This window comes from Hypanus sabinus, chromosome 30, assembly GCF_030144855.1.
Source record: "Hypanus sabinus isolate sHypSab1 chromosome 30, sHypSab1.hap1, whole genome shotgun sequence".
NCBI classification, from domain to species: domain Eukaryota; kingdom Metazoa; phylum Chordata; class Chondrichthyes; order Myliobatiformes; family Dasyatidae; genus Hypanus; species Hypanus sabinus.
Genome location: NC_082735.1, coordinates 27,610,117 through 27,622,637, shown reverse-complemented (window position 1 = coordinate 27,622,637; position 12,521 = coordinate 27,610,117). Strand labels below are relative to the sequence as shown.

At 38.9% G+C, this 12,521-nt stretch overlaps 1 protein-coding gene across 4 annotated transcripts in view; it reads right to left on the bottom strand.

The window, feature by feature from the left end:
- The window catches only part of LOC132383490 (transcription factor AP-2-beta-like), a 120,526-nt gene that overhangs the window by 89,653 nt on the left and 18,352 nt on the right, over positions 1 to 12,521 (bottom strand). For all 4 annotated transcript variants that reach the window (XM_059954489.1, XM_059954492.1, XM_059954491.1 and 1 more), the window contains one exon: positions 11,523 to 11,583. In XM_059954489.1, coding sequence (XP_059810472.1) covers positions 11,523 to 11,583 — 61 coding nt within the window. The remainder of the gene's footprint in view (positions 1 to 11,522; positions 11,584 to 12,521) is intronic.

The following is a 12,521-nucleotide window of genomic DNA, read 5'->3' as shown; positions in this document are numbered from 1 at the left end:
TTACTTCCATATATGGTGCCTGAGCTTCTAAGATCCTCCAGCAATTTTGCGTGTGCTGCATTGTACATATCTAATAATACAGGATCAAAACTATCTTCAGAGATTCAGAATTGGTGCATAGGTAGATGGTGTGGCATTTGCGGTGAACATGCAGGCTACAGGTTGTTCAGTAATGATCAGGTATGGCTTGAACATCAGCTCTATGCGGAACAAGAAATGACACAGATATTACCCTCTTAACCAACACCTCTTAAAGAATGGCCTTTACTAAACGGCGTTCAAACAGTAGGTCAAGACTGCCTTCACCGTCCCATAAACATGTGCCAGCATGTTAGATTACAAGTGCCTTCCCCTTTGCACGCAACTTTTCAGCCAGCTCTCCCTTCCAACTTGAGAGTCAAGTGACTCTGAGAGTTACTTAAAACGATCAGAATTTTAGGACCTTAATACCCCTCTTTAATTATCCTCCTTTCCCTTTAAATTTCACTTTAATGTGGGTTTGCATTCCTGTGAATCACATTCATCGGCATCTGTCCATATCTGTCACAGCCAACATACACCCACATTGGTAAACTAGAGACAGGGTGCTATAACTGGTTCATGGACAACCTACCACTACTTTTCCTTTGGACAAGAGGTTCTGCAGATGCTGGAAATCCAGAGTGACAAGCCCTGATGAAACATCTGCTGATGTTTCCATAGATGCTGCCTAACCTGATGAGTTCCTCCAGCATTTTGTGTGAGCAACCTTTCCTTTGCTACTCTTGTCCACAATGGGACGCCAACTTACGTTGCAGTGCTCATTTATTAGTTTGCTCAAAGGTAATTAACTTGATCATTAAATCACTTTTTCTCAAGATTGCTGCAGCCTGGCCTGCTGAATAATTCCAGCATTTTCTACTTTGTTTACACTCAGCCTATTTCCAGTGGTCATTATTGTCATTCTCTTCCCTGCCTAAGGCTTGGTAGTCTAAGGACATTATACAGTTCACAGTGGATTCACAGTAAGACATTAAACTGTGGAGAGTGACAGTAAGATTCTAGATAGCCGTTCATTAGATTAGGACTTTGTAAGTTCCTCTCTTTAGTTGGCGTCAGATATTTTCCTGGAAGGGCTTAGCTCTTGGTTCAGCCTTCAGCCAAACCCTGATTGATATTTGGGGCACCCTCTACTGCTTGTATTTTGGTGCCCCTACACTTCCATGTGTCCTTTTGGCCAGAGTTTGATGAGAAGCAGGATAAAACCCATTTCCTAGGAAAGGAGTGAGATCTGAAGGGGAGAATCACTAAATCGTAATCCAGCTTCCCCTTCTTCCCACGTGCTTGTCCTGACCTGTGCTCTAGCTGACCCCCCCCCACCCCCTCCACAACATGTTCAAAGTGCTGATTGATGTTTCACACAATCCAAAGGCATTTGGTTGGAAATTATTTCCAACCCAAAATATTCCCATTCCTCTCTTGTTCTGCTGTCTCAATGCATTTTGGATCCAAGAGCTTGGGTTAATTTGTTTCTGCCTGGTAGATCAGGCTTAGTGGTAATTACCATATAACTAGAATGAGTGGAAAGCTGGGAGCATCACTCATGACCTGCTGGTTTAAGAGATCTGAATGACGATTATTTGCTGGGTCTGCTTTGGCTACAAGTCAACTTTTGACTGCTATCAGATTTCCCAGAATGCATACACCCACCAGTCATGGCCTAACCAGCCCATTCCCTGTTTCTTAAGTTGCAGCTCAAGCCAGTGAAGCCTCTTGCTTCCCAGCATCACTCTAAGCCGAAAGATTCCTAATACTCAGCATTCTGTTGGCTCTATCAAAAGTAAGTGGCAGCCGGATGATGGCAGAAAACCATCAATATACCAAGCCCCACAGGAGGCCAGATGTCTGTGGAAATAGAAAGGCTGGCAATTCAGCAATCACCACCACCTCCTCCAGGTTAACTATGTTAAAAACTTAAATGCCAATAAGTTCCAGCTCCCAATTCCATATTGCAGGTCAACATGCCTGGGCTGTCAAAAATTATCCAAAATGTGAAAGCTTTCCTAAATTTTCATTCTTGAACTATACAATGTTACAACAAAAATTTTGAAATTCTTTAGCAGAGCTCGAGAAACCACTTGACACTCATGCAGGAAAGGAAAGGCAAAGTGATTTAAGGTTTATAACAATACTGAATATTTTCTCAGACAGTTAGCATGTTGTTCTGAAGAAACTGCTTTTAATTGGAAATGGAATTAGCTTTGAAAGGCACCTTGGTCAGCATGGATGTGTTGGGCCAAAGGGGCATACAGTATGATTCTCTGACTGAGAGAGAGAGAGAGAGAGAGAGAGAGAGAGAGTGTGTGTGTGTGTGTGTGTGTGTGTGTGTGTTTGTGTGTGTGATTCTTGCTCAAACAAAACTTAAAAGCAATTCCCACTTCCCTTTGCAGTACGTGGTATTGATATCAACACACAATTTATCAGATTAATATTGAAACACATTTCACTTTGGTTCTTTTCGTTCCTTGGCATTGTGCTTTGACTGGTGTCCATATGGTATTTGCCTGACGTACTGCATTCCAAAGTATATAACACAATTCCAAGTAATACAAGTACTATTATTGAAAGTAAAGGAACACATTTCAATAGTCTAGGCTCTCAGCTGGCATCAAATCACAAATAAAAAAACTGGATCACGGATCACAAAGCCAGACGAACTGAAGTTTACAGATCTCCATTTTGCTAAAATAAATTGTTTTTAAATGTCCTGCATTTAATTAAATGGTACACTTACATATATGGTAATATCTGGACAGCTGATTCTATAATTGACCTACAGTGCTTTCATAACAGATAAATTTCCTGTCAGTCAATTTACCTTTTACTTTGTTATATTTTGGTTTATTTATTATCACTTCAGAGTTTTTTACTGGATTTTTTAATCATTCAAACCAATTTTAATGACTTTAAACATTTCTTACTAAATTATAAAATCACTTACAATGATCTTGTCAAATAAAATAAACTTAGCCAATCAATTCTGTCCTCAGCTCTTCTTCTGTGCAAGTTACCCTGAGCTGATTATTATGTCTCACTGGCATTGACGGGAGAAGAACCTCCATCTTGCTCAGCCTTGCTTCCAATCAGACCATCCTGAGTGCGGGTACTCAACAGCATGCTGGCTGAGGCCTCACCACTACTGAAGCCTTGCTGTGTCTTGTGGCCTGACTCACGCATTGAGGGGGCCAGGACAATAGACCTCAGACCTCTAGGCACAGTTATCAGAGGAGAGGGGACACGGCAGTGAGTCTCATGTCTGGCCAGTGGCACAATCAAATGTCATTCACCTGATATATCTGATGACCAATACATCTTTTGACAGTTTTATTTTCTTTTAGAGTTTAAAATCTTATTAGATGCTACTGCATTTTTTTTATTTTCCCCATCCCAAATGAATGAAAGGGAATTAATAATTTTAAAACTTATTTTCTAAAAGCTATTTAAAGTTCAATTTTATAAAGGCCCCTTAGAAGAGCCACATGCAGAAAAGTCATGTAAATTAAAAGTGAATCCTGGACTCACCTTAAGACATGGAAGTTAATTAAAGGAAATAGAACTACCTGATTACAAACAACACACACAAAATGCTGGTGGAACACAGTAGGCCAGGCAGCATCTATAGGAAGAAGTACAGTCGACGTTTCGGGCCGAGACCCTTCGTCAGGACGTGATTACAAATATTAGTTGAATCTTAATCCAAATGATTTGGTATGCCTCAAAATTTGTTCTCACGTTTAAAAGAAGTAAAATGTTAAGATATAATTTATGAATGCAGTTCTATCTAGCCAATGTAAATTATAATTTATTTGAAGGCATATTTGCATCTATAGCAATGATATAGGAAATATGATCTAATAAACATATTAAAGCAGTGGTTAAGTTGCTATACCAGCATACAAAGAGTAGACTGTTGATCAAGAAACATGATTTTAAGTCCTTTCATAACAGTTGGCCAATTAAATTCAAGTAAGAAAGCTGCTTTCGATAGCGGTGACAAGGAGACTGGCCATTTGTCTCCATGTTGTTCCTTCAGGGAAGGATGTGTTCCATCATCATCCTTATCTAGTTTAGCTTCTATGTGACTCCAGACCTACTGATTTGGTCAGCTCTTAAAATTGCCAGTTCATAGGTCAGCTGGAGATGAGCAATAAATATTGCTTTGCCAGAAATCTCAAATGAACAATTGATGTATCAAATATGCTAGAATTGCTAAATGTTTAAACCAACGGTTTCTCACATAATCTTTGAGAGTTGTACTAATGAATTTGTCTGACACCAATTTCAAAAGTCTTTGGAGGGAAATACGTATTCAAAATAATAACTTAATGCTAAAATATATGTTTATCTTCATGCACTTGGCAGCAATTAAAATTTTCCACACTGCCTTATTCAGTTAACTTCGCCTTGAATGGCACAATATGCTTTATACAAATACCCCTTCTTTTACAATCATATTCCTTGATTCTCCATATTCTTGTAACAGATATTGTGCATTTCCCATTGTATATCAGGCAGATTACTAAAAGGACTATTTAATTATTGAAATTACTTCTGTGCTTGTATATGTGTTTTTTTCAAGTGTCATTATACTCCATGCCATTAAATCTACCTATTAAAATTATTTATTAGTTATTCTTTCAATTGCACACCTCATGAATTTATATATATAAATAATGGACTCCTATTTTATATTAATTATGTTAATCTGAATGTCCTTACTCCAAACAAGATACCTGGGAACGTTTATAAAGAAACTCCTGCAAGACTACAACTGCTTTTAATGTGGGAAACATATACTTCAGAACATCTAATCAAGAAGGAAATCAACAACAGCTACAATAGAAATAAAAATAGAACATTCTGAAAATAACCAGGTCAACCAGTACGTGTGGAGATTGACCTGGACTCTTTGTTTCAGTTCTGAATAAGGGTCTTAAAGCTGAAGTGTTAAATCTAGTTCTCTCTTCACAGATGCTGCCAGACCCACAGAGTATTTTTTAACATTTTCTATTTTAAGATTCATTGCATCTGCAGTTTTGTTCAGATTTTTAATTGTCTCCACATATCCAATGTACCATTTGACTAGAGCTATGGCTGTGGCACAATGCTGCCAATGACATGTACGGAACTTTAATTCACTTAAACAGTCATGACCAGCCAGATTGACTAAATAACTCTTTGTTTATTATTGATTATTGATGATTTGTTACCTTCCCATATTTTTGTGGTGTATCTTTAGAATCCATTCGGGTTTATCTTTTCATGTCAACACTGGATTTTAATGTGGTGCATTGCAAATGTAATTTGCGCAGAGCTGCCAGTCATTCAACATCACTTTCTGAATGCAACAAGTGACCTGGCGCTGCGGAGTGTACGAATGTCTCTTTCCTGCACAAAAAGGGATCTTCCATTGCATAATTTTGTACATTCTTCGGCGAATTGGGAGCAATGATCATTTGGACAATAGATCCATTCTCTGAGCTGTCTGAGAGAAGCTGATAAACACTAGAAAGTTGCAGCTGCTGGAAATCCAAAGGAACGCACACGAAACGCTGGAGGAACTCTGCACGTCAGGCAGCATCTATGGAAAGGAGTAAACAGTCCACGTTTCGGGCCGAGACCCTTCATCAGGACTCCTGTTTACTTTTTTTTACATGGTTGCTACCCAGCCTGCCGAGTGTTTTGTGTGTGTTGCTGAGCAAGGTATCTGTGTGTAAGATCCATAGCGCCTGAATGAAAGATTTCAACAGAGATTGTTAAATCGGATGTGTAATTGCTTATTTTGGGTAGGAAATGGTGCTGAAATCCACCAACCATTTTAGCCTCATTAAAAATGTAGGTTTTGTTTTAGTGGAAGAGACTATTTTGTGATCAAGCTGGACACGAATGAAATAAGGATATCCAATTTTGCACGACGATTACGTAAAAACCTTGTGCTTGGCCAGGCTGTAAGGAGGGCTGTTGCACTTATTTATAGACATTTCAACCTCAAGAGGAAATCAACGTGCTTGAAAATTGTGAAGTAAATACTGCAGAATCTTTCCAATGGGGACTTCCTTGTTACGCCAAGATGCATTTGTTTTCACTAAATCGCACTCTGGCACCATTCAGCTTCAGCAGGAATTTGATCTTAGTCGTGAGATACTAAAATTAGAAGCCTTCATTGTCCTATTTTGGGAGTCTGGTGTCACCCTTACTAATGCGACACTGAGTGATCTCAGAATGACGAACGCACTAAGCATGGGGACCTCAGTCTCTCACAATAAAACTACAAATCCCGGATTATTAACACTTTCAGTGAAAACGCTGGGTAAATTCTGCGCTTTGTGGGTGAAAGAAACTCTCTCCGTTCTGTCTGAGAACCACCTCAAGAGTTCACATCGGTCCTGAGAACAACCATTCGTTCAGAATATCTACTCCACCTGTAACTATTAACCATGCTTTAATCGTTGTGCTGAAATGTATGAAAATACACGGCTTTGTATTTGTTAATCTAATTTACATGTTGAAATATCCTAGTACTAGTTTTTAAAGAAATTGATTCAAGTTGTAAACAAAGATGCGTGTACCCGCTGACTTACAACTTGTTGACATTAGTGACAGCAAAGCCAAAAGTAAGCTATGCTTATAAGTTTATCTGTGCTTCAGAATACTAAGCGAAATGAATAGTACTAATATTTACTCGAGATTCGCAGCGTAATTGAACCAGAAACTTTCTTTTAAGCAAGCAAGTCTAGTAAAGGAATTGTGCCACAGTTAAAACCCGTCCCTGTGATTTAATTGGGGATTCAATGCCTTCCATACCCTTTCATAAACGGAAAATAATGGTATGTAACAATATTTTGGCAATGAACTATCATAAATGAAGCGTTGAAATACTGTAGCTCTCGAACAATAACTCAACTACTGTACTAAGCTGAGTAAATAAAAATCGATCTGCTATTATAATTCCGTAATGAGTGAACCTGCCCAGTTTGAAAATGCGTACTTTCTAATGTACAGAGATAAAGGTAGTCAAGCGCTCGGCCAGTCTACGGGGAAAGTTTACCAGCGGCTCAATGTGTAAGCCAGAGAAACAGACAAACACAAGGACTGTACCAGAACACACTCTGAGAGTAAGCAGAACACAGTACTTAAAAGGTTGTAATGTCCCAGGCGAGCTGAGATTCCTCGGTGCCGAGCGGCGAACGGCTGTCTAAGGCTGTAATAGCTCAGCAGGGGCTAATAACTGAAATGAGAGCTAAACGAGCCCAGGAGAGGGTTAATGAACACCCATCTATCACCCGCCGACACTCTTTCCCCGTCCATTACTGGTTTGCAGGCTTTTCACGATTATTTGTATTTTCATTTTGATGCATGTTTTGTTTTTACTCGTTCCGTCCCTTTCTGAGGCCGCTTGTTCTCCCAATGATTATGTTTGGCGTTTGTTTGAATTATGTCGCTATTAATTTTAATCTCAATCTTCCAACCAACCCTTCTGTCTATCTCTCTCGCTCTATTTATCTCTCTTTCCTTCGCCCTATGTTTCTGTCGCTCTCTGACTCTGTGTGTGTGTGTGTGTGTGTGTGTGTGTGTGTGTGTGTGTGTGTGTGTGTGTGTGTGTCCTTCTGGCTCTTCCTTTCTCTCTCTCTCTTTGCCCCTCTCAGACTGCGTCTGCTTCTATCAATTTTACTAAGGTCATGTATTGGGGCGCGTTATCTCTCAATAAACCGGTCGTAACCGAGCGCCACACAAACCCCCGGGGAATTTAAGAGGTAGGTGGGCGGAGATGAGTCAGCCATTCCGCCAAGGTGGCTTACAGAGTGGGGAAAAAGGAGGCCCCAGCGGCATCTGCTGGAAGCCTGATTGGCTGACCAGTAATATTAGTTTAATATTTATTTTACACGGTTTGGCAACGATATGCAAAAATTCCGCCAATATTTTAAAACGTTATAAATTTTTTTTTAAGAGTCATATGACAGAGAGGGAAACGCGGTGCTGAACCTTCGAGGATTCGGTAAGGAAAGCCCCCTCCGAAGCAGTCATGGCATTTTATTGTGAGTTAAAAGAATTGATCGGAAAAGCAAAGGGGCGAATAATTTGGTGATATGAAATCCACTGAACTCTGCTGCGCTTAAAAGTCGGCCAGAACTTTGACCGGCCCGTGTTAAACTTCAGACTGCATTACTCTCTCTAGTTTAACTTCAAATCAGTTTTGGTCAATTTGTTAATTAAAATAGTAAACTCCAGACACCCTTAGATTCCCTCCTCCAGCTAAATTCATCTGGCACCGAAGAGGTTAAACACTCAAATTATTGTGATTGACGCGGAATCTCTACTACTGGCTCATTCTACAAAATGCTCAGAAATGAACGTCGTTTGTTTTGGTGCAGGCTCATCATGTCTAAAATTGACTGTTGAACTGATCAAAAAACAATATATTTCCCCTTTAATCACGCTCACTGAAACGCCACACATTTCCACAGATGTGAGAATAAATTAATTTGAATAATACCTTCCCTGGTGTCCATGAAACCACCTCGGTGTTTTTTTGGAAACAAATGTACAAGACTGGCTGAGGTTATACGCTTTAAATAAAACTGAAGTGATTACTTAAAGTTGCCAAATCTAAAGGAGTTTATTTCCTTTTCGAAAACATTTCTAGTTAGGAAGGTATATTACTGAGCCCTTCGGTACATTTGTCGTGAAACTGACAGGTGAAGCATTAATTTTGAAGACAAGATCCTCTTAGTTAATCTGCTGTTCCGGTTTCACACAAAATGACGCGGGCACGAGTCAATTTCTAATTCGCGCTCGTTTTTTCCACGAAAACACTGGTTGTACCAAAGTTCCTAGTTTTCCTCAGAATGGCTTATTTCTCTACACCGTTTTATTCCCGAATATCCGGTTTTTATGAATAAGTGCATTCAGATTACAGGAACAATATTTGGTTTTCAAATACGTAGATCAGTTGTCGCCTACGCCAAACGTTTCAACTTCCAAACTGGAAATATTGGCAAATAATGGCGTAAAAAAGGAATAGAAAACTTTGAAAATACGTCAAGGAAGAATATATTTGCCGCCAAAGTAAAACGGGAGCCAAATAAATAGTAATGAAGCACTATCGGTAAATGCAAGGGGGAAGTGAGTGAGGAACGCCAGAAACGGGGAAAATACAAAATATTGTAGGGAGGAAGGCTGGAGGAGTGAAAGAAAAAACAATTATGAAGGCAGAAATCAACTATGAAACGCAATTATCATGGAATAAAGTAATTGTCATGTAAAAAATGGGAGAGATGGGCTTTGGATATGAGCAATAAGGGATGGGCAGGATAGATTCAGGCAATAAGAAATGGCAGGAATCAGGCTTTGTGTATGATTTACCAGGGAAACAAATCAATCTGAGATTTAAATTAACATACGTGAATACATTTTAAAAAGTAAGCATTGCAAACTACACCAATGAAAGTCACAGGATAACATCACTTCCGAATTTCACCGGCATATTATGAAAGAATTTAGAGAAGTGATCCCCAAGTCATTTTATATAATAATGTGTTGCAAATGCAAGGGACGCAGTGAAGAAAGTAGCATAAATATCCAAGGAACTATTAAAGTCACAATTAGAGGCTACAATAAAATAAAAAAATAAATCTCAAACGAAAAATATTTTTAAATGCATTGAATAGATTATACAAGGAAAAGTTCAGCTTGGTCATTCTCACTTAACTAATTAACAGAACGACACAGAGAGAGTCAACTAGGGTAATGTTGTAAATATAATGTATCTAGATTTCCAGATGACTATGATAAAACAATGCATAATACATTCATTAATAAAATCAGGGGAGAAATAACGTACATGTTATTTCACCCGTGAGGGGAAAAGAGCTGGCAGAAAGCTGAAAGAGTTCACTATAAGTAGTCACTACAAAAACAAGTTTTAAATTTGCAAAAAAAAACTGAAGTTGTATACAGGGAACAGTCAATACGATGGAGGACTGAAGCAAGTTGAGACACCAATAAGCTGCCAGAATGGACAAATAATGAGGAAATGAATAAGCAAATACTTGCGAAGCATATCAATTTGTTGGGAAGAATCATTAGAACAAATATTATTGTGAAAGTAAACTTAAACACATTAAAGAAACAATAGGGTTTTAAGTACAAATATACTAATTACGAATAGTCGCAACACGGGTTATGTCATACAAGACAACAGAGCCAGATCTTGCGTTTATATTTGGAGGGGTGGAATTGAAAAGTTTACTAGTTGCAATCTCCTGTTAGAGCACAATTGCGGGCTGTATACATTTCTCGGTAGATTGTGGTAAATGAATATAGAAGAAAAAGATGGGGTGCAAAAAAAATCACAAACACGGTACCACAACAAAGAAGTTGCGTTATTTCAAGAAACTATGGGTTTTCTTCAGTGAGGTCCAAAAATGGCCAACTAGAAATAGATAGCATATGAAATGTTTTTTTATAGATTGTTTAGGGAGAATGTGAAACTAAAAGCCGTCAGCTTAAATCTAACATGTAAAGTGAAGTGGAGAATTTAGAAGATTTGGTAACAGAGAAAAACTAGGAATTTTCCATCTCACGGATAATACTGTATTTGAAGAGGTTAATTAATGAGTATGAAAAGGTTATGCTTAACCGGCAGGGGAAAAAAAAGTTCGAATTTACCATGATGGCCACTTTAGCTTGATGGGACAAGAAAACTGTTTCTGCCCTATGTAATTATTTGTAAAAACGCCTTCTACTATTACTCGAACAACAGACATAGCCCAAGTCTCACTCATAAACATCGGAGATTACTTTGATAAAGGCACATTTTAATCATGAAAGTATCCCTGGCAGTTTTGGTTCGGGTGTAAGTCAAGATTTTATATAACGAAATAGCAAACCAATCCAAGCCTGTTGTAGACAAGTAATTGCCAGTATTCCTGATCAGCATTCAGGATTATATAAAATATAAAACAACCGCTGCTTGTGGAATGTGACTCACTGCCCGCAGATCTCAAGCTTTCAACTGCAACATAGCTATTCAGTCGCCCTCCCACGTACAAAACACTTAAAAAGCAACACGATGTTTATCCTTCACCTCTCACGATCTCGCAGCAAAGAAATAGAAACATTATCCATTGAGTCTTGTTTACTGAATATGCTTAGGTGTAAATCTCTTTCACATACATTAAACCACATCCATCTTAGCCCGAAATCGGGATACGATGAAATAACCAATGCAGCTAACATAGACAAAAAGGAGCATTAAGTGGGTGTAAATCGACTTCTGATCCTGCATATTTTGTCTCCGTTAGACGGTGTGTCCGTGAATATAAATTCTCACTCAGTGATGTGGTGGAAAGCGTAATACATTTCGAATGTAACAGATTCCCATTTGTAAGAATATTTCATATCTCGCAAGACGGGTTTACTATATGAAAAGTCAATTACAGTTACAGTACTTTAATTTGAACAGAGCAAGTTAAGTCGTTTACCTTTTTTGATTACAGACTGGTCCAATAAATTCATCCCAGGGCTTCCGTTATCTTCCACGGCCTGAAGGGGGAAAAGCGCGAATCGTTATTTAATATCCTTTAGATATAACTCTCTCACTCTCTCTCTCTCTCTCTCTCTCCCTCCCCCTCCCTATTGATAATACTGCACTACCATTGCTTCTGAATTAATGAAAATATAACCCATATGTGATTTCATTCTACGTTTAGGATAGAACCAAATGGAGTGAGTGGATTCACTGGTTCCGTTATATATTGCCTAATTTTCCCACTTATCCCGGAATTGCAGTTCCCTCTAGACTGGAGTTTATCAATGTAATCTAGATGTATCATTTTCTTTCCATATTAACTTTTTCTCAAGGGTTTTCCTTTTGCCAGTATCACTGTGCCCGGACGCGCCATCTTCAGCCAAAGTTCACGTGAGCTTCTGCCGGGGGCTTGTCAATGCCATCTCTCGCCGACCGCTCAACAGCACCCTAAAATAGTCACAGTCAGCGCAAAACTCTTTGTAAGTGCAGTGGAAAGGCGAATCGAAAAGGATACAATCTGCGAGCTAAGTTCCAACAAACCAGCCGCGTATTTCCCGTTATTATTCCTGGTGTTGTTCATTGCTCGTCTATCTGGTGTGTGGCCGATTAAAGAATTTTGACAGTCGCATACTTTGACACTGGGCAAGAGATCACTTTGCAAATACATATTGCCGTGTTCTTCTAAATTAGAGCACCCCAAAATTGATACGAGTTAAGGACAAGAATTCATAATAAATGAGTAAAGGCGTTGCCAATTTACTTTGCAGCCCGCGGTTTAGACATATTCCGAATATCGATACTAAAGAAGGACTTGCCCTTTTGTACCCATGCTGATATGCAGGGCTGCGTACAAACTATTGAAAATACACGTTACGCAGGTTAGTCAGCTTTAAGCATGTGAGGATCTTGGATAATTTTTGTATGTCCTGTCTTGAATAATTTAATAACTGAC